The 20,211-nt window shown below is 45.8% G+C and overlaps 1 protein-coding gene across 1 annotated transcript in view; it reads left to right on the top strand.

Moving 5' to 3' along the window:
* The window catches only part of LOC139390614 (phospholipid-transporting ATPase ABCA1-like), a 41,757-nt gene that overhangs the window by 19,845 nt on the left and 1,701 nt on the right, over positions 1 to 20,211 (top strand). The window contains exons 7-35 of the mRNA XM_071137857.1: positions 892 to 981; positions 5,947 to 6,190; positions 6,307 to 6,446; positions 6,601 to 6,717; positions 7,864 to 8,058; positions 8,538 to 8,743; positions 8,928 to 9,104; positions 9,232 to 9,454; positions 9,664 to 9,885; positions 10,133 to 10,337; positions 10,502 to 10,615; positions 10,777 to 10,951; positions 11,073 to 11,204; positions 11,340 to 11,617; positions 12,778 to 13,074; positions 13,201 to 13,451; positions 13,702 to 14,267; positions 14,428 to 14,712; positions 14,869 to 15,007; positions 15,120 to 15,364; positions 15,543 to 15,720; positions 16,282 to 16,542; positions 16,682 to 16,805; positions 16,899 to 17,212; positions 17,332 to 17,438; positions 17,544 to 17,820; positions 18,390 to 18,493; positions 19,241 to 19,333; positions 19,843 to 20,086. Of these exons, the coding sequence (XP_070993958.1) occupies positions 892 to 981; positions 5,947 to 6,190; positions 6,307 to 6,446; positions 6,601 to 6,717; positions 7,864 to 8,058; positions 8,538 to 8,743; positions 8,928 to 9,104; positions 9,232 to 9,454; positions 9,664 to 9,885; positions 10,133 to 10,337; positions 10,502 to 10,615; positions 10,777 to 10,951; positions 11,073 to 11,204; positions 11,340 to 11,617; positions 12,778 to 13,074; positions 13,201 to 13,451; positions 13,702 to 14,267; positions 14,428 to 14,712; positions 14,869 to 15,007; positions 15,120 to 15,364; positions 15,543 to 15,720; positions 16,282 to 16,542; positions 16,682 to 16,805; positions 16,899 to 17,212; positions 17,332 to 17,438; positions 17,544 to 17,820; positions 18,390 to 18,493; positions 19,241 to 19,333; positions 19,843 to 20,086 (6,003 nt within the window). The remainder of the gene's footprint in view (positions 1 to 891; positions 982 to 5,946; positions 6,191 to 6,306; positions 6,447 to 6,600; positions 6,718 to 7,863; positions 8,059 to 8,537; positions 8,744 to 8,927; positions 9,105 to 9,231; positions 9,455 to 9,663; positions 9,886 to 10,132; positions 10,338 to 10,501; positions 10,616 to 10,776; positions 10,952 to 11,072; positions 11,205 to 11,339; positions 11,618 to 12,777; positions 13,075 to 13,200; positions 13,452 to 13,701; positions 14,268 to 14,427; positions 14,713 to 14,868; positions 15,008 to 15,119; positions 15,365 to 15,542; positions 15,721 to 16,281; positions 16,543 to 16,681; positions 16,806 to 16,898; positions 17,213 to 17,331; positions 17,439 to 17,543; positions 17,821 to 18,389; positions 18,494 to 19,240; positions 19,334 to 19,842; positions 20,087 to 20,211) is intronic.

Raw genomic sequence — 20,211 nt, 5'->3', positions numbered from 1 at the left:
GTGCACAGTGCCGAGAACCAAACAAAGCATAGGGGCCCAGGGAAAAGCAGAGGCTCAGAAAGAAGGGGGTAAGCGTAGGTGGAGGCATGTTGTTGCCTGTTGTTGCCTGTCGACCCAACTCTGGAGATACGTTTGAAAACTAACTGCCGTCAAATAGAGGATTTGGCCTCAATCTTTAAACGTTAGTCATTCACGAGTATCACTTCTCTCTGAGTCATAGTTTATAAAGGTAACTTTAATTCGACACCTTAGCACCAGTGCAAGGGAAATATATCATTAACCATCCTTGCAATATGGTAATTTTGCCCAGAGAGTAGACCATTAATTGAATTCCAATGGTCAGAAATTGCATGATCAAGGGCATCTTGCGCAGTGTTGACAACTTGTGAACAAGGATCCAGGAAATCAGTCAGAGAAGTGTGATTTGTTATATATAAAAGTGCTTAGGATTGTATCACCTTGTCATTCAGATACAGTATGAGTGTCCACAATGATAAACATGGAAGAGTCTAGGGTGTTTTTATGTGATCCCTGTCCTCATTTTGACATGCCACAGCGGTCAGTTTCCCTATTCATATGATAATAAACAGTGTGTTTGTGTCCTTATGGTTACTGTTTTTGTAGCCTTTAGGGAACAAGACATGGTAAACAAGGCGACAAGACATGCAGGGTGCTATTAAATCAAAACAGTTCACAGGGTTTCCAAGAGCAGTTCAAAACGTTGCTGTTAAGTTTCTTGTTCCGATGGGAAAATGACTTCCTGTGAAAATATGTTAGGAAGCTGTGGCGTGGGACTGTGGGGGTGTTTTGTAACCAACAGAATGTCGCTGTTCGTCTTTTCGACTGTATGCGTGTGCGAATTGACACTTCTTCGCTCCTTCCCCCCTACAGAAAGATGTGAGGGCTGACCCTGAAGCTGTCCAGCAAGTGGCTGAGGCTACAGACAACCTTCTGGAGAGCCTGGGATCCCTGGCCATTGAGGTGGGCATCACTCTCATCACTACACTAAACATATTTCTGACAACTAGAAAGGTTTCTGCTGCTGCTGCTGCCTCATTTCCTAGCAGGCTCTCTTATGCATTGAAAATGGTTATGGTCTTACATTTGGCCATTACGGTTACTGAGGTTAACCTCATCATTATCAGTTGTTCGATGTGTCACCAGACGGAGACCCACAGAATAAGCCCCCTCGTAGCCAAGTGCATTTCCTGGTATTTTGTCCATGCTTTGTTTTGTGTCGACCATAATGAGCTCCCCTACCTTGGATCAGCAGCGAAGCAGGTTACTCTTGGCAGGGCCACAGACAGAACCGTAGATGTATAGGATGAAAACATCAATGGAGTTTCTTTATCCCATCATTACAAGATGGCCGCCAAGAGCCCCCCTCCCCGACCTCATTTCCCCTTACTGTACTTCTTGCATCTGGTCTTCTTTGAAGTTCCACAGCATAAGGAAGTAGAGGCTGGACTAAAACTGTATGTAGTGTTTATCTGCCCCCTTCAACTCCCTCCTGTTTGTTGCCTGATAACCTTCTGACCCAATTTGTTTGGATTTGTTTGGAATTGTCCCCTAGGCGTTTGAGCCACAGCTAAATGTCGAGGACAACTGTTTACCAATGTTCTAATGTGATGATAATCACAGTTTTTCTCATGTGAAAAGGTAAACAGAATGGGATGGAGGCACTACACCTATTTATATGAAGTCAAGTACTTGTAGGTCTGACACATTTACAGTGCCTTGCGAAAGTATTCGGCCCCCTTGAACTTTGCGACCTTTTGCCACATTTCAGGCTTCAAACATAAAGATATAAAACTGTATTTTTTTGTGAAGAATCAACAACAAGTGGGACACAATCATGAAGTGGAACGACATTTATTGGATATTTCAAACTTTTTTAACAAATAAAAAACTGAAAAATTGGGCGTGCAAAATTATTCAGCCCCCTTAAGTTAATACTTTGTAGCGCCACCTTTTGCTGCGATTACAGCTGTAAGTCGCTTGGGGTATGTCTCTATCAGTTTTGCACATCGAGAGACTGACATTTTTTCCCATTCCTCCTTGCAAAACAGCTCAAGCTCAGTGAGGTTGGATGGAGAGCATTTGTGAACAGCAGTTTTCAGTTCTTTCCACAGATTCTCGATTGGATTCAGGTCTGGACTTTGACTTGGCCATTCTAACACCTGGATATGTTTATTTTTGAACCATTCCATTGTAGATTTTGCTTTATGTTTTGGATCATTGTCTTGTTGGAAGACAAATCTCCGTCCCAGTCTCAGGTCTTTTGCAGACTCCATCAGGTTTTCTTCCAGAATGGTCCTGTATTTGGCTCCATCCATCTTCCCATCAATTTTAACCATCTTCCCTGTCCCTGCTGAAAAAAAGCAGGCCCAAACCATGATGCTGCCACCACCATGTTTGACAGTGGGGATGGTGTGTTCAGGGTGATGAGCTGTGTTGCTTTTACGCCAAACATAACGCTTTGCATTGTTGCCAAAAAGTTCAATTTTGGTTTCATCTGACCAGAGCACCTTCTTCCACATGTTTGGTGTGTCTCCCAGGTGGCTTGTGGCAAACTTTAAACGACACTTTTTATGGATATCTTTAAGAAATGGCTTTCTTCTTGCCACTCTTCCATAAAGGCCAGATTTGTGCAATATACGACTGATTGTTGTCCTATGGACAGAGTCTCCCACCTCAGCTGTAGATCTCTGCAGTTCATCCAGAGTGATCATGGGCCTCTTGGCTGCATCTCTGATCAGTCTTCTCCTTGTATGAGCTGAAAGTTTAGAGGGACGGCCAGGTCTTGGTAGATTTGCAGTGGTCTGATACTCCTTCCATTTCAATATTATCGCTTGCACAGTGCTCCTTGGGATGTTTAAAGCTTGGGAAATCTTTTGTATCCAAATCCGGCTTTAAACTTCTTCACAACAGTATCTCGGACCTGCCTGGTGTGTTCCTTGTTCTTCATGATGCTCTCTGCGCTTTTAACGGACCTCTGAGACCATAACAGTGCAGGTGCATTTATACAGAAACTTGATTACACACAGGTGGATTGTATTTATCATCATTAGTCATTTAGGTCAACATTGGATCATTCAGAGATCCTCACTGAACTTCTGGAGAGAGTTTGCTGCACTGAAAGTAAAGGGGCTGAATAATTTTGCACGCCCAATTTTTCAGTTTTTGATTTGTTAAAAAAGTTTGAAATATCCAATAAATGTCATTCCACTTCATGATTGTGTCCCACTTGTTGTTGATTCTTCACAAAAAAATACAGTTGTATATCTTTATGTTTGAAGCCTGAAATGTGGCAAAAGGTCGCAAAGTTCAAGGGAGCCGAATACTTTCGCAAGGCACTGTATATGTTTCAGTTTGAACAGGAGAATTTCTCGATTCTGTGTTCTTGCTATGTGTCTCGCTATTTTCTTGCTTTGTCAGTTCCACTCTCCTCCACAGCGGTAGAAAAAGGCCCTTGTAAGTGTCTTGGCAGTAACTGTATAGGTATCCAGTGTCTCTGAGTCCAGATAGAAAATATCCTTTTTCCCTTGGGAGATAGATGACTGGGAACAGCAGAACAAAGAGGAAAGGCTTTCTAAACAAGTTAGTGGGCTGGTCAGCATTTACCCAAAGGAAAATTGACTCAAGTTGACTGATTTACACTACGAGGTGAATGCATGCCCCTATGACAACCACCAGGAGGTTTTAAGACTCGCTCGACCTTACCCAAGTGTGTTGGCTGTGTTTTTTCAACCAATCAGTGCTCTGTTGAATACTTTGGGACAATTCCACAGTAACAGAGTGATGCTAAGACTCAGATGTGTCGCTTTAAAATGTACGCCAAACAAAAAGCAATGATTGCAAAGTTAAACAAACCATACAACTCTATGCACAATGATTACTTTTAATAATTTCCACTGAAGATTTTGCTAAAACACATTTGCTTGAAGAACTGTGCAGATGCAAAGTTTGGTAAGAGAATGACGGCACAAACAGCACAAACCGCCATTCTGTTACCAAACTTAGCATCTGCGCTGTTCTTCAAGTAAATGTGTTTTTGTCAAATGTTCAGTCTCAGCATCATTCTGTCACCGTGGAATGACCATTTACTTACAATAATTAAATTCAATCAATCAATCAAATCAATAAGAATAACCCCTATAAGTATACATTGATTCTTATGTTTGCAAACCAATACAGATGCAGGATCTTATTCTGAGACAGTTTGCTTCAGCAGGAACATAATCCTGCAGCAACAGGAAATGTGAATTATTACGTGGATTATAAGGAATGGACATTTTAGTAGGGGCTGATCCATTTTTCGTGAGGGCAAATCAAGTGTAAATTACAAACTATATATGCCTTTTTAAAACTAAAATACAGTACAATTTAGCATTTCCTGCTGTGCATGAACATTCTCAGCAACAAAAGAGTGATCAAATTAAGACCCTACATCTGTATGTTGCAGCTGCATACACATGTCATAAGCTATGTATGAATATTTATGTAATGTTTATGAAGGCTCTTAACTAAACTAAAGTATGGTGTACAGTCTTTAGGGCAATTACACTTAAGAGTTTCTAAAACAACCCCAGCACTCTGTAGACACACACTTTGTTGTTCTTTGTTCCCTGCTAAGCCCAACAATGTATCTGAAGATGTCAAGAAACTCTGAGCCATTAAATAGGACTTGTCCTGGTTTGGCACATTACCCTGGGGTTATGTTGGGGTATAGCCCCTCCTACTTTAACCAACCCCCCACAGACACCTCTAGAGGGGTCCAGAGCTGCTGTCATTTGGTTATGACTGTTTGTGTGAGAGTTCAGTGTGTACAGCTGTTTCCCCCGCATCTCTCGCGTACACACACACACACACACACACACACAAACACCACACACACACACACACACACACACACACACACACACACACACACACACACACACACACACACACACACACACACACACACACACACACACACACACACCATTCCCGGTGTGTTGCCCGGGCTAAATTGGAAGCATGTGACTGCCTTCTTGCTGATGTGGCCGGGCCGAGTCAGAGGGGGGAAGGAGGGAAGGGGAGGAGACGGAAGGGCCTGACTGGCATGTATGTAACCACATTGTCAACTAGACTCTGGGAGAGTCGCCAGTCGGTAACACCTCTCTCCTCCTCTGCCAGTGATGAATGACCGAGAGTCATCTTTCCCTCAAGCACTTACTGGGTTCTCTTAATCCTGACTTTCCTTGTTTCCAAATGCTGGGTGAGGATACCCGTGTTAGAGAGAGAGAAAAATAAGGATAGAAAAAGAGAGTGAGAGAGAAGAGGGCAAACGTAGAATGGCAAATCTGCTACAAAAGATTCTAGCTTTTCTGTGCAGGCATAAGAGTGTACATTTGTTAGTACTGTATTGTGTTAATGTTGTTACAAGGTGTTGAGCGTTACGGGGAATTTGGACAGTTAGCACACAAGCTTTTCAGGCTTCTTGTGAGATCGGTTGTTGTGTTTTCAATGCTCCTAGTTGGCTCAGAGTCTCTCCCTTTTTATAATCCGGTATCAAAATCAAATTGTGACCAGAAGTACAAGGCAGCAAAATCAAGTTGTTGTAAAATGCTCTGGTAAACCGAACTAAGAACCAAGGTTGCCAATAGCATAATAGATCGATAAAGCATTAATAGACGAGGGGGTGTGATTTATGATGGTTTTTGCATGGCTGTGTTGAGGTCATAGGTAGAAGGCGAAGCCTAAAGTATCCATCTGTCCACATCCAGGAAGTAATTCCATCACGTTGACAAGTTGCCTCATAACAATATGTATCCATGTCAACAAGCTGGTCTCGAATCACAATGAACTGCTCCAAATCCAGGCCACAGTCCCACCTGCATCCTACAAGATGGCTCCCTGACCCCCATTTGCTAACATCACAACCCCTTGTGTCCAAATTAGCTGGCCAGCATGAAGAGTTGGAGCGACCTGCGTAACGAGATCATCTTCCTCACGGAGAACGCCACGTCCTCCCCCAGCCACATGTACCAGGCCGTGTCGCGCATCGTCTGCGGCCACCCCGAGGGCGGCGGACTAAAGATCAAGTCCCTCAACTGGTACGAGGACAGCAACTACAAGGCCCTGTTCGGCAACTACAACACAACCGACGGGGAGGAACCTATCTCTGCCTACGACAACGCATCCAGTAAGCAACTTCTTCTTCGTGGTTATCTATTCCCTGATTGTCCAAAACTGTTTCGAGGATTGTTGTGACATCCTGGTCTAGACTGGACGTCATTGTTCCTTCTGTGACCCCTGCAGCTCCATACTGCAACGCAATGATGAGGAACATGGAGTCCAGCCCCGTATCCAGGATGATCTGGCAGGCCCTGAAGCCTCTGCTCATGGGCAAGATCCTGTACACCCCTGCCACTCCCGCCACACAGAAGATCATCCACGAGGTGGGTATCAGTACAATTATACAACATGGTTACAGCATATTGCTGCACTTCATCCAGAGTTCATTCCGCCGTTAAGTGGTAGTTTTGCTTTAGCTTGTCTTAAGCGGAACACTAACTGCCCCACTCTCGCCCTCTTCCTCTTCCTCTTCCGCAGGTGAACAGAACGTTCCAGGAGCTGGGGGTCCTCAGAGAGCTGGGGGGCATGTGGGAGGAGGTGAGGCCCAAGGTCTGGACCTTCCTGGAGAGTAGCGAACAGATGGACCTAGTAAGGGTATGTCCGACTTATCTGTTGTCTCTACTACAGCCAACATCACACTTACACTGAGTGTACAAAACTTTAGGGACACCTGCTCTTTCCATGACATAGACTGACCAGGTGAATCCAGGTGAAAGCTATGATCCCTTACTGATGTCACTTGTTAAATCCACTTCAATCAGTGTAGATGAAGGGGAAGAGACGGGGGTTAAAGAAGGATTTTTAAGCCTTGAGACAATTGAAACATGGATTGTGTGTGTGTGCCATTCAGAGGGTGATTGGGCAAGATCACGGTTGTCAAACACATTCCATGGAGGGCCTAGTGTTAAGACCTAGACAACCAGGTGAGGGGAGTTTTTTTTACTAATTAATTACCTTAATTCATCAATCTAGTACAAAGGAGGAGCGAAAACCCCCAGACAAATTGAGGTTGTTCTGAGGACTAACCGGTGCTCCCGGTTCACTATGCTGAAATGGATATTAAATGTCTACTTTTTAAAAAATTGACCCAGTTACCAATAGGCGCCTTTGCGAGGTATTGATAAACCTCCCTGGTCTTTGTGGTTGAATCTGTGTTTGAAATTCACTGCTCGACTGAGGAACCTTACAAATAATTGTATGTGGGGGGTACAGAGATGAGGCAGTCATTTAAAAATCATGTTAAACACAATAATTGGACACAAAGTGAGACCATGCAACTTATTATGGGATTTGTTTGGTGCATTTGTACTCCTGAACTTATTTAGGTTTGCCATAACAATGGGGTTGAATACTTATTGACTCAAGACAGTTCAGATGTTCACATTTGACATTATGGGGTATTGTGTGTAGGCCAGTGACACAACATCTCAATGTAATATATTTTAAATTCAGGCTGTAACACAACATGTGGAAAAAGTCAAGGGGTGTGAATACTTTTTGAAGGCACTCTGTTACCCTTGTAGGGCACCTTTGACATTGTTTTGGAATGGCATCAGTACATAGCAACTCAGAGACACACCCAGGACATGACACAGTTAACATAGCAAAACAAGAAAATACATGATTATAAAGTAACGTGGTGGTAAGCAGCCCTTTCAGATGGTCAACACTGGCATCTTGTGGAGGGAGGTGGGACAGCTACTCACGGCTACTTTCCTGCTCTTCCTCCCTCTCTCCCAGACCCTACTGAAGAACAATGGCACCGCCAGGTTCTTCACCTCCCAACTGGCGGGCACAGAGTGGACCGTGGAGGATGTCTCCAACTTCCTGACCAAACATTCAGAGGACACACGTCCCCACGGCACCGCCTTCACCTGGAGGGAAGTCTTCAACGAGACGGACCAGGCCATCATGAGCATATCCCGCTTCATGGAGGTCAGTGTCTCTCGTTCTTCGTCTGTATGTCTGTCCGTTTGTCTCCGTCTTTGTCTGTATCTTCTTCGTCTGTCTGTATCTCTTAGTCACTTTCTCAGTCCCAGAATTTTTTTCCCCCTTTCTAGTGATATCACTATTCAGCACATTCTGCAATACATACTTTTGCATCAAGTGAGACTGGACCAGAGCTTTGGTTCTGAAGGTTTTCATTCCAGTCATAGCCCTCTCTGAGGAAACAGTAGTCAGTGGCAGCCATTTTACTTTGTCCCAACCTCTTCCTCTGTATAAAGGGAAATTACAAATAAAAACACAGTTGGACCAGTTAGCTATGAACTTGACGAACTCTCCATTTAAAGCCTCCCCATCCCTCCTTTCAGCATGTGAATGGATCTGCTTCAATGGAAAACATCACACTCAGTAGTCCTGGCCAAGACCAGATGAGGATAGGTCCTTTAATGGATGTGTTTGTTTGTTTACAGTGTGTAAACCTGGATAAGATGGAGCCTGTGGCCAATGAGGAAAGGATGGTCAACAAATCCATGGCACTGCTAGACGATAGGAAGTTCTGGGCGGGGATCGTGTTTCCCGACATTGAGGCCAACAGCTCTGAACTGCCGGCCATTGTCAACTACAAGATTCGCATGGACATTGATAATGTGGAGCGCACCAACAAGATCAAAGACGGGTAATGTTGATTCAAAGCTTCCCAATCTACCTACTAAATGTATTGCACAGTGTTTTATGTCTGTGCCGTTGGGTCCATTTTGAACAATCACTTTGTTTGTTGTGGACTTTCAACATTTTTTTTGTTTGTTTTGTTGGTAAAATAAGAATTTGATGTGAACATTGCTTTTGCACTCTCTTTACAGATATTGGGACCCCGGTCCTCGTGCCGACCCCTTTGAGGACCTGCGCTACATCTGGGGCGGCTTCTCTTACCTCCAGGACATCATCGAACACAGCATCATCACGGTAGTGACTGGCGCCAAGGAGAAGACGGGAGTCTACATCCAACAGATGCCTTACCCCTGCTACGTGGACGACATGTGAGTCACACCGAGCAGGATTTGACCTTATTCGCTGCCTTAAGACCTGGAATCAGTCTTGAGCGGCAGCATACCACAAACTTAACTGCAAGGCTTCAAAATGGCTTCCATTTCCTCCTTTCACCAGCTTCCTGCGGGTGATGAGTCGCTCCATGCCCCTCTTCATGACCCTGGCCTGGATGTACTCTGTGGCCATCATCATCAAGAGCGTGGTTTACGAGAAGGAGGCGAGGCTCAAGGAGACCATGAGGATCATGGGATTGGACAACGGCATCCTGTGGTTCAGCTGGTTCATCAGCAGCCTCATCCCCCTGCTCATCTCCGCCAGTCTGCTGGTGGTGCTGCTCAAGGTGCTGCGTACCAGGGTTCAGCATTGTATTGCGCTATTTCACTGATGTCACCGCAATGTTTCAGTGATAATGGCTTTCATCGATTTTTCATGTTGACGTGAGCCTTGACTCGATCAGACAGCAAATTTTCTCTCACGATAATTGTACCACGCTCATCCCAACTATGAACTAACCATTGAGCATCCTCTTTCTCACTCTCCTACTATCAGATGGGGAACCTGCTGCCCTACAGTGACCCCGGTGTCATCTTCCTGTTCCTGGGTTCCTTCGCCGTGGTAACCATCATGCAGTGCTTCCTCATCAGCACCATGTTTGCCCGTGCCAACCTGGCGGCGGCCTGCGGGGGTATCATCTATTTCACCCTCTACCTGCCCTACGTCCTCTGTGTGGCCTGGCAGGACCACGTGGGCTTTGGGGCAAAAATAGTCGCTGTGAGTCATGCTTTTATAGCTAGTCGAGTTTTTGAGTTGGTGCTTGTCCACGTGACATTTTATGAGAGGAGCCGCTGTCATTAAGAAGTACAGTGTCACTACAAATAGGGAAGCTTTTTTTCTTATTTTGACACATCACTGACTTTTTGGGCTTCAGGCTCAGCATCTTATTGGCATTGGTGTTGCATGTGATGTTAAACTCCTCTCTCTCCTCTCTCCTCTCTCCTCTCTCTCTCTCCCTCTACAGAGCCTGCTGTCCCCGGTGGCCTTTGGCTTTGGCTGTGAGTACTTTGCCCTGTTCGAAGAGCAGGGCATCGGCATCCAATGGAACAACCTGTTCAACAGCCCCATGGAGGAGGACGACTTCAGCCTGACCACCGCCATCATCATGATGTACTTTGACTCCTTCCTCTACATGGTGATGACCTGGTACATCGAGTCCGTCTTCCCCGGTAGGTGTCCGTGAACTGAACGGTTCCACTATAATGGATCCGTTTGGGTCCCATTTTGATGGGCTTTTGTTGAGGCCATTTCCATTTGTATTGTTTTATTTTGTGTTGCATTGTTTTGTTGTCAGCGTTGTCTAAATGTATGTGTTTATTGTGGTCTCCTTCAGGTCAATATGGTATTCCCAGGCCCTGGTACTTCCTCTTCACCAAGTCCTACTGGTTTGGAGAAGGAGACAACAGGAAGACTGACTTCAGTCAGAACAAGAGAAGGAACTGTGAAGGTAAAACCCAGATTTAATGCTGATGCAGAGCAACTAAGTATCCACAAGGTGGCGATATAGATCCGGCAAAAAATGTGGTGAGTAGTTGTGTGTGTTTTCAAGGAAAGGAAAACAGGATGGTCAATGTACCGCATTCGATGCACATTGTGTTGTATCTCCAGCTGTCTGTATAGAGGAAGAGCCAGCCCACCTGAAACCTGGCGTCTTCATAGAGAACCTAGTCAAGGTGTACCCGCACGGGAAGAAGCTGGCTGTGGACGGGCTGACTCTGGGCTTCTACGAGGGACAGATCACCTCTTTCTTGGGCCACAATGGAGCAGGGAAAACCACCACCATGTAAGTGCAATAACGCACAAGTAGTTTCATCTGTGAATAAAAGCCCATACATGTATAATTGAGTTGAAGTTGATACAATTGTAATGGAGTAATCTAATATTTACACCTTTGTCTGATCCAGGTCGATTCTAACGGGACTGTTTCCCCCTACCTCTGGCACTGCTTACATCATGGGCAAAGACATCCGATCGGAGCTGAGCGCTATTCGACAGAGTCTGGGCGTTTGTCCACAGCACAACGTTCTCTTCAGCATGTAAGTGTTCCCAGTCCATCATATTAACCACCAGTTGTTACAGAAAGTTCATTCTAAATGACCAAAAGCATTGAAGTAAATAGTTATTGTTTTCTTATGAGTAGTTGTTGTGTGGTTGTTTTGGGCTTTGACCAGGCTGACTGTCGAGGAGCACATCTGGTTTTACGCTCGTCTGAAGGGTCTATCTGAGGAACAGGTGAAGTCTGAGATCGAACAGATCCTGATAGACACTGGCCTGCTGCACAAACGCACTTCCAAGACCAGCACACTGTCCGGAGGGATGCAGAGGAAGCTCTCTGTGGCTCTGGCCTTTGTCGGGGGGTCAAAGGTTGTGATTCTGGACGAACCCACCGCTGGGGTCGACCCCTACGCCCGCCGGGGCATCTGGGACCTCCTGCTCCATTATCGTCAAGGTAACCACTAAATCCTTACCTATTTTTAGCATCTATGCTTAACTTCTTGACGCTACCCATCCCTTAAGCGGGATAATTGTCATCAGCAACTGCTGAATAGCACAGCGCCACAGTCAAATAATATTACTAAAAAATATTCATATTCATGAAATCACAAGAGCAATATTGCAAAACACAGTTTAGCCTTTTGTTAATCCACCTGTCGTCTCAGATTTTGAAATGATGCTTTACAGCGAAAGCAATCCAAGCGTTTGTGTAAGTTTATCGATAGCATAACAAAACATTATGTACACTAAGCATTAAGTAGCTAGGTCATGAAAATCAGAAAAGCAATCAAATGAATCGTTTACCTTTGATGAGGTAAACGAGACTCCCAGTTACACAACAAATGTTCCTTTTGTTCCATAAAGATTATTTTTATATCCAAATACCTCCGTTTGTTTGTCGCGTTATGTTCAGAAATCCACAGGAAAGAGCAGTCACGACAACGCAGACAAATTCCAAATAATATCCATAATGTCCACAGAAACATGTCAAACGTTTTTTATAATCAATCCTCAGGTTGTTTTTAAAATATATATTCGATAATATATCAACCGTGAGTGTAGGTTTTTCAATAGGACCGGGAGAAACAATAGCCGCTTTACTCTGTTGCGCAAAACTCACTCTGAGAGCCCCCACCTATCCACTTACGCAATGTGATCTTTCTCGCTCATTTTTCAAAATAAAAGCCTTAAACTATGTCTAAAGACTGTTGACACCTTAGGGAAGCCATAGAAAAAAGGAATCTGGTTGATATCCCTTTAAATGGAGGATGGGCATGCATAGGAACAGAGAGGTTTCAAAAAAAGAGGCACTTCCTGATTTGATTTTCCTCAGGTTTTCACCTGCAATTTATGTTAAGTTATGTTATACTCACAGACAATATTTTGACAGTTTTGGAAACTTTAGAGTGTTTTCTATCCTAATCTGACAATTATATGCATATTCTAGTTTCTGGGGCTGAGAAACAGGCAGTTTCAAATGGGTACGTTTTTTAGCCAAAAACGAAAATACTGCCCCCTACACGCAAAAGGTTAAGAAACGTCTGAAGAAATGAAACCATTTAGCTGTTAGGGGAGTTCTGTGTGGTAACTGACTGTTTCCCTCCTCCTCTCTAGGTCGTACCATCATCCTCTCCACCCACCACATGGATGAGGCCGACATATTGGGCGACCGCATCGCCATAATCTCCCATGGCAAGCTTTGCTGCGTGGGCTCCTCCCTCTTCCTGAAGAACCAGCTAGGTACAGGCTACTATCTGACCCTGGTCAAGAAGGGCCCAGAACCTTCCCTCAGCTCCTTCCACAACTCCTCCAGCACCGTCTCCTTCACTAAGAAGGAGGAAGATTGTCCCTCTGAGAGCAGCTCTGACGCAGGCCTTGGCAGCGAACACGAGAGCGAAGCGGCCACCATCGGTAAGCATTTGACACATCGTCGCCATAATCCTATGGCAAAGAAAATAAGCCATTGCAATACAGCATGGTATGTTGTCATATGAATTACCTTTTGTTTATGACACTCAACCTTTGTGCAACCCATAGAAACTGCCCCGGCTGCATCCATCTGTGAAAGTGCCTTCGTGGCCCCCGACGTCTCCCTGATCTCCAGCCTGATCTTCAAGCATGTCCCAGCCGCGCGCATGGTGGAAGACCTGGGCCACGAGCTCACTTACATACTGCCCTATGGCGCAGCCAAGGACGGAGCCTTCGTGGAGCTCTTCAAGGACATGGACGACCGTCTCCCCGACCTAGGCATCTCCAGCTACGGCGTCTCCGACACCACCCTGGAAGAGGTACTGGAATTGATTGTTGAATAGATTGTGTGTTGGATTTACATAGTGTGCTTTTCCTGAAGAGGCGTAACATTTTAGAAGTAGCCCAAAAAAAACGCCGCCCACAACCAATACATGTTTTACCCACAACATAGTTTTCAAAGTAGCCCAATATGTCAGGAAAATCGAGAACATGGCAACCCTGGCTGTGAGCCTAGTAGTATAGTGTGTTTGATTCCTTTTTTTAAATATATATATCTTGTCTTTGTAGATTTTCCTGAAAGTGGCAGAGGACAATGGAGTTGACACTGAACTCCCCTCTGACGGTACCCTCCCCATGCCCAGACGTCGCATACATCATGCTTTTGGTGGAGGAAATGCCTTTGGTGGAGACCACCAGAGCTGCCTTAGACCCCAGATAGATGACGACAACAATGAACATAACGACTCGGACGCATACCCAGAATCCAGAGAGACAGACTTCCTGAACGGCTCGGACGGTAAAGGCTCCTACCAGGTGAAAGGCTGGAGTCTGACGAGGCAGCAGTTTGTCGCCTTGATATGGAAGAGGTTCCTGTATGCTCAACGCTCCAGAAAAGGTTTCTTTGCTCAGATTGTGCTCCCTGCTGTGTTTGTTTGCGTCGCCCTGGTCTTCAGTCTAATCGTCCCGCCCTTTGGAAAATACCCCAGTCTGGAGCTGCAGCCGTGGATGTACGAAGAACAGTCCCTCTTCATCAGTGATGACGCCCCTGAAGATGCCAACACACAGCGGTTATTAAGTGCCCTCACCGAAGGCCCTGGGTTTGGAACGCGTTGCATGGAAGGACAGCCTATAACGTGAGTCTCAATATGTCGGGGTTTCATAAAAGAGCTATTTGTTAGTTTCCATTCGCACCATTTCTCCTGTCTTTAAGGAAATTAATATGACGAATAGGGACATATTTCCAATGTTCTTTTGGAGATAAGGACTCTCAAGCTCTCTCTCCCTCTCTCTCAGTGACACTCACTGTACAATGGGCGACAAGGACTGGACCATACCGGAGGTTCCGGAGAGCCTTCTGGAACTGTTCCGCACGGGCAACTGGACCATGGAGGAGCCGTCCCCCACATGCGCCTGCAGCTGTGACGGTCGCAAAAAAATGCTCCCTGAGTGTCCTACTGGAGCCGGAGGACTGCCGCCACCCCAGATGAAGATCAGCGAGACAGACACCCTGCAAAACCTGACTGGCAGAAACATCTCTGACTACCTAGTAAAGACCTATGCAGAGATCATTGGGAAAAGGTAGAACCTTCCTGTATTTCATGTCTTTTATCTCTCTTATAACAGTGTTGTGACATGGCACGCACAATAGCAATATGAGTTGTATGAGTCTTTTTGTATACCTGTCCAGCCTAAATTTGACGTTCACTAATAATGCTTCATTTGATTTTTCCACAGTTTGAACAACAAGATCTTTGTGAATGAATTTAGGTACGGCGGCTTCTCATTGGGCGCCAGGAGCACTCAGGTCCTCCCCCCAGCTGGCGAGGTTGATGACGCTATCGCTCGAGTGAGAAAGATTTTCGAGTTGGAGAAGGTGAGACTTCTATTCATTCATTCATTCATTCATTCCCACATTCATAGAACCTCGGTTTCTGCCACTGAACACAACATCACTGCCACCAATCGAAACCATTCTTTATCTTCAGGGTGCTGCCGCAGACCGATTCCTGGCGAGCTTGTCTAGCTTCATCAATGGTCTGGACACCAAGAACAATGTCAAGATTTGGTTCAACAACAAGGGGTGGCACAGCATGGGAGCCTTTCTCAACGTGATGAACAACGGCATCCTGCGCGCCAACCTGCCCCCTGGCCAGGACCCCAGCAAGTTTGGCATTCGCACCTTCAACCACCCGCTCAACCTCACCAAGGAGCAGTTGTCCCAGGTGGCACTGTAAGTACCCACGCCATGGGCATCTTGGAACAATGGCATCACTGAAGTCATTTACCTAGTTAAAGTAAATGACCTAGCAGAATGTGGAGTTTGAAAAAGTGTGCCTAACACAATATACTCACCTTTCTGTGTCCACCGACCACCTAACCCCCCCCCCCCCCCCCCCCCCCCCCCGTAGGATGACCACCTCAGTGGACGTGCTGGTTTCCATCTGCGTGATCTTCGCCATGTCCTTTGTCCCAGCCAGCTTCGTAGTCTTCCTCATCCAGGAGAGAGTGAGCAAGGCCAAGCACATGCAGTTCATCAGTGGCGTGCAGCCCCTGCTCTACTGGACGGCCAACTTCATCTGGGATATGGTGAGAACGCAGTGTTAACCTTTCTATGAGCTTACAATATAAACGCCAATGCGAAAGGTACTGTTTACTTGAATTTTAGTCATGTCAGCACGGTGTAATAGCAGTTGACATACTTTGTGTTTTTCTTCCTCTCCCTCAGTCCACTCAAATGTTTCTTCTTTATTTGAGGCGGCAGGTAGCCTAGTGGTTAGAGGGTTGGGCCAGTAACCTAAAAGTTTCTAGAACGAATCCCAGAGCTGACAAGGTAGAAATCTGTCATTCTGCCCCTGAACAAGGCAGTTAACACACTGTTCCTAGGCCGTCATTGTAAATAAGAATTTGTTCTTTACTGACTTTCCTAGTTAAATCAAAGGTTAAATAAAAAAATAAAAAATAAATATTTCCCATGGGCTTCTCCCGAGTGCCTGGAATACAACTACATTAAGCCCCTTACAATAGCGGCCATTTTGAGTGTTTATTTTGAGCATTTAGCAGCTGTTTTCTACTATTGTTAAAGCGCTACATGAACATCATTTGTTTTATTGATTGACTGCTAACCTTGTCATCTCGTTTGTGTTGCAGTGTAACTACATCGTCCCGGCGACACTCGTCATCATCATCTTTGTCTGCTTCCAACAAAAAGCCTACGTGTCGTCCACCAACCTGCCAGTGCTGGCCCTGCTGCTGCTCCTCTATGGCTGGTCTATCACTCCCCTGATGTACCCGGCTTCCTTCTTCTTTAAGATCCCCAGCACGGCCTACGTGGTGCTCACCTCCGTCAACATCCTCATCGGCATCAACGGCAGCATCTCCACCTTTGTCATGGAGCTCTTTGGAAACAACGTAAGTGACACCACACATTTGCTGCAGAACGTGGTATGCTCATCCTAACCATATTGTAAAACAATATATATATAATTTGTTAATAATCCATTTACCTGGTGACAGAAAGGGTTAAATATTCCTCCTCTTCCCTCTTCAGGAGGTTGGAGGTATCAATGACATCCTGAAGAACGTTTTGCTGATATTTCCTCACTTCTGTTTGGGTCGAGGCCTCATCGACATGGTGAAGAACCAGGCCATGGCCGACGCTCTGGAAAGATTCGGTAAGAACTGCATTTCCCATAACCCATTTCTCTATCCAATTCAACGTAGAGGTGTCTTTTGAACATTTCTCTACACACTCCTTCTGTACACAGGTGAGAACCGCTTCCGATCCCCTCTGGAATGGGACATGGTGGGCAAGAACCTGTTTGCCATGGCCGTGGAAGGAGTGATCTTCTTCATCATCACCGTCCTCATCCAGTACCGCTTCTGCATCAAGCCCATTAACCTGCACACCAAGCTCCCTCCGGTAGGCGAGGAGGACGAGGACGTGGCCAGAGAGAGGCAGAGGATCGTCAACGGACTGGGACACGGAGACATCCTGGAGCTCCGACAGCTCACCAAGGTCTACAAGAGGAAGCAGAAGCCGGCGGTGGACCGCCTGTGTGTGGGCATCCCTCCTGGAGAGGTAAGATTACATAATTTCCTCTAGTAAGTAGCAAGTACACAATGTAATGACATCCCATCTCTTTCAAGCTCATTCTGTATATTTGAACACTGATATTTACTCTCTGTCTTCTCGCTCAGTGCTTTGGGCTCTTGGGTGTGAACGGAGCTGGAAAGACCACCACTTTCAAAATGCTGACAGGAGACTCCATAGTCACCAGTGGAGAGGCTTTCCTGGCCGGAAAAAGGTGAAGCAGCCATTTTGTGCCAGAGAGCTCACCCGAGGTATTACAGTAGAGAGGTTCAGCAGTGAGTCTAAACGTGAGACTAATGGACTTATTTTGATTTGGCAGTATACTGCGGGAGATAGACGAGGTGCACCAGAACATGGGCTACTGCCCTCAGTTTGACGCCATCAACGACCTGCTGACAGGAAGAGAGCACCTGGAGTTCTACGCCGTCCTGCGCGGCGTGCCCGAGAAGGAAGTGTGCGAAGTTGCCGAATGGGGCATCCGTAAGCTGGGCCTAGTAAAGTATGTGGATAAGGCAGCGGGAAGCTACAGCGGAGGAAACATGAGGAAACTCTCCACCGCCATGGCCCTGATAGGAGGACCACCCGTCGTGTTCCTGGTACGCACTATGTCTCAGCACACACACACACACACACACACAAACTGTAAACATCAACACATGGTGTTACTAACACAAAGTGATCAGACCCGTTGCATCAGCTTGGCAGTGACCTCAATGTGAAATATCAAGGGGCCTCTAAATCAGATGACTGGTGTTTAATTGTTCTCCCTGTGGGGATTGCAGCTGCAAGGGTTGTGTAACGAGGGTTAGATTACAATTCTCCCGCCTGCACGCCACAGTCCTCTCAAAGGGTTCCTGGAAAATTGCATGTTTTTGTTTTGCTCCTATTGGGCTGCAGAGAGATCAGCTGTTGATTTTGTTTCAAACTGAGAGAAGGATAAATGGAAGGGCAGAGACAGAACCAGAGCAATAGACATCGAAGAGAAAGGAAAGGGAGACAGAAACAAACCAAGAGAGAAAGCAAGAGCTTAGCATTTCTCATCTCATCTAATAATTCAGCACTAGCAGGGCCAAGATGCCTTGCTTCCCCCTGCTGCTGGTCTTCTCTGTGTGTTTCCTGCTCAACCTGTGGGCCAACCTCAACCTGGCTGTGCTCTTTGTGACAGGACGAGCCCACCACTGGGATGGACCCCAAAGCACGCAGGGCCTTATGGAACTGCATCCACAGCGTCATCAAGGAGGGACGCTCCGTGGTGCTCACCTCGCACAGGTAACCAGAAACACCTTTAAACCTCAGCCATGCTAGGCTAAAAGCTAGCTGCTATACTTTGAAATGCATGGTTGTTGTTGCTGTTGATTGGTTGGCAACATAGCTTATGTATGAGTATAGGCTGCGGTTAGTCAAACCTCATTTAGCACCATGTAGCCCAGGGATGGGCAACTTTGATGGGGTGGGGACCACAGCAATATCTGAACTCATCAGGAGGGGCCGTTGTTGCTTGCGTGTCTGCATACCCACACACCCCTCCCCCTGCCCACACTGCGAGCAAAACATTTTAGTGGCCCCCTCTCTTGACAGCAGAGAGAAATGTATTCAAGTTTAGTTAGCTGGCCGTTAAACTAATTTAGCAATCTAAAAAATTTAAGCTGACAAGGGCTAAGTGACTATCAGTAACTGACATAACAAGAAAAACTGCTGATGCACAACCACATTTCTAAATTGCACTTTGTGTATCCTACTATTCTAACTCTTGAGACCCCGACTGAGTTGCAAAATTGATCCGAGGGCCATGCAGGCCCCCAGTTGCCAATCCCTGATGTAGCCTATTGGCTTGTACTACGTAGCTTACATGGTTTAAAGTATTGCTTATCCATTTACTGTGCATGCTTTTGACATGAATAGCTTTCTGAGTGTTCTGCTACTGACATAGTTCAACCTTTGCAGGGATGTGGTTCATAGTTCAGCAGTTCCTTTACACTGTATCTAATGTCGGTGTCTGCCATTTTGTGTCTTCAGTATGGAGGAATGTGAGGCCCTGTGCACCAGAATGGCCATTATGGTCAATGGCAGGTTCCGCTGCTTGGGGAGCGTTCAGCACTTAAAGAACAGGTAAGATGACAAATCCTTTCACTGGTACATATAAAGCAAGTCAATACCTACAAAGTTGTGGCTTTCAATAAATTGGCACAAATTATCCATTGATAATACAACGGGTGGGTCTAATCCTGAATGCTGATTGGTTCCAGCTGGTGTCTATTCCACAATTTACCACCAGCTAACTCTATGACGTTATGTAGTCTCTCTTGTCGTGATGTGTATTTCGTTCCCGCAGGAGGCCTTTTGGTAGACCGTCATCGTAAATAAGAATTTATGACTTGCCAAGTCAAATAAAGTTTATATAAAATGTAAATAAATGCCTATTTACTCTGTTCCAACTGACTGCGCATTCCACTGTCTTATCAGCCTAGCAATTTAGAAACTTGATCTCCACTATAAAAAGCATCTAGACATTATCGACTTCTTCTCTGGCCTAACAACACCCGTGCCAATATATCCTCCAAACACAGACTTCTCGGGCATTATCACTTAATTATCTTGTTTTGTTTTTACCTCTCCAGGTTCGGAGACGGCTACACCATCATTCTGCGTGTGGCTGGGCCGGACCCTGACCTGCCGCCGGTGATGAAGTTCATTGAGAGTAAGCTGCCTGGCAGCACCCTGAAGGAGAAGCACAGGAACATGCTGCAGTACCAGCTGTCCTCCTCACTCACATCCCTGGCACACATCTTCAGCATCCTGGCCAAGAACAAGGACCTTCTTCGGATAGAGGACTACTCCGTGTCGCAGACCACACTGGACCAGGTAAGACGCCATCCACCACTGACTAAAGGCTTTGTGGTGAAAACATATTTTTGTTGAAGTTTGATTACTTGATTACTTGAGGATTACAGCACCATGCATTTGCATCTTTCTGTATGTTCTTCGAT

Source organism: Oncorhynchus clarkii, chromosome 31, assembly GCF_045791955.1.
Source record: "Oncorhynchus clarkii lewisi isolate Uvic-CL-2024 chromosome 31, UVic_Ocla_1.0, whole genome shotgun sequence".
Classification (NCBI taxonomy): Eukaryota; Metazoa; Chordata; class Actinopteri; order Salmoniformes; family Salmonidae; genus Oncorhynchus; species Oncorhynchus clarkii.
This window is presented reverse-complemented; position numbering and strand designations above follow the sequence as displayed.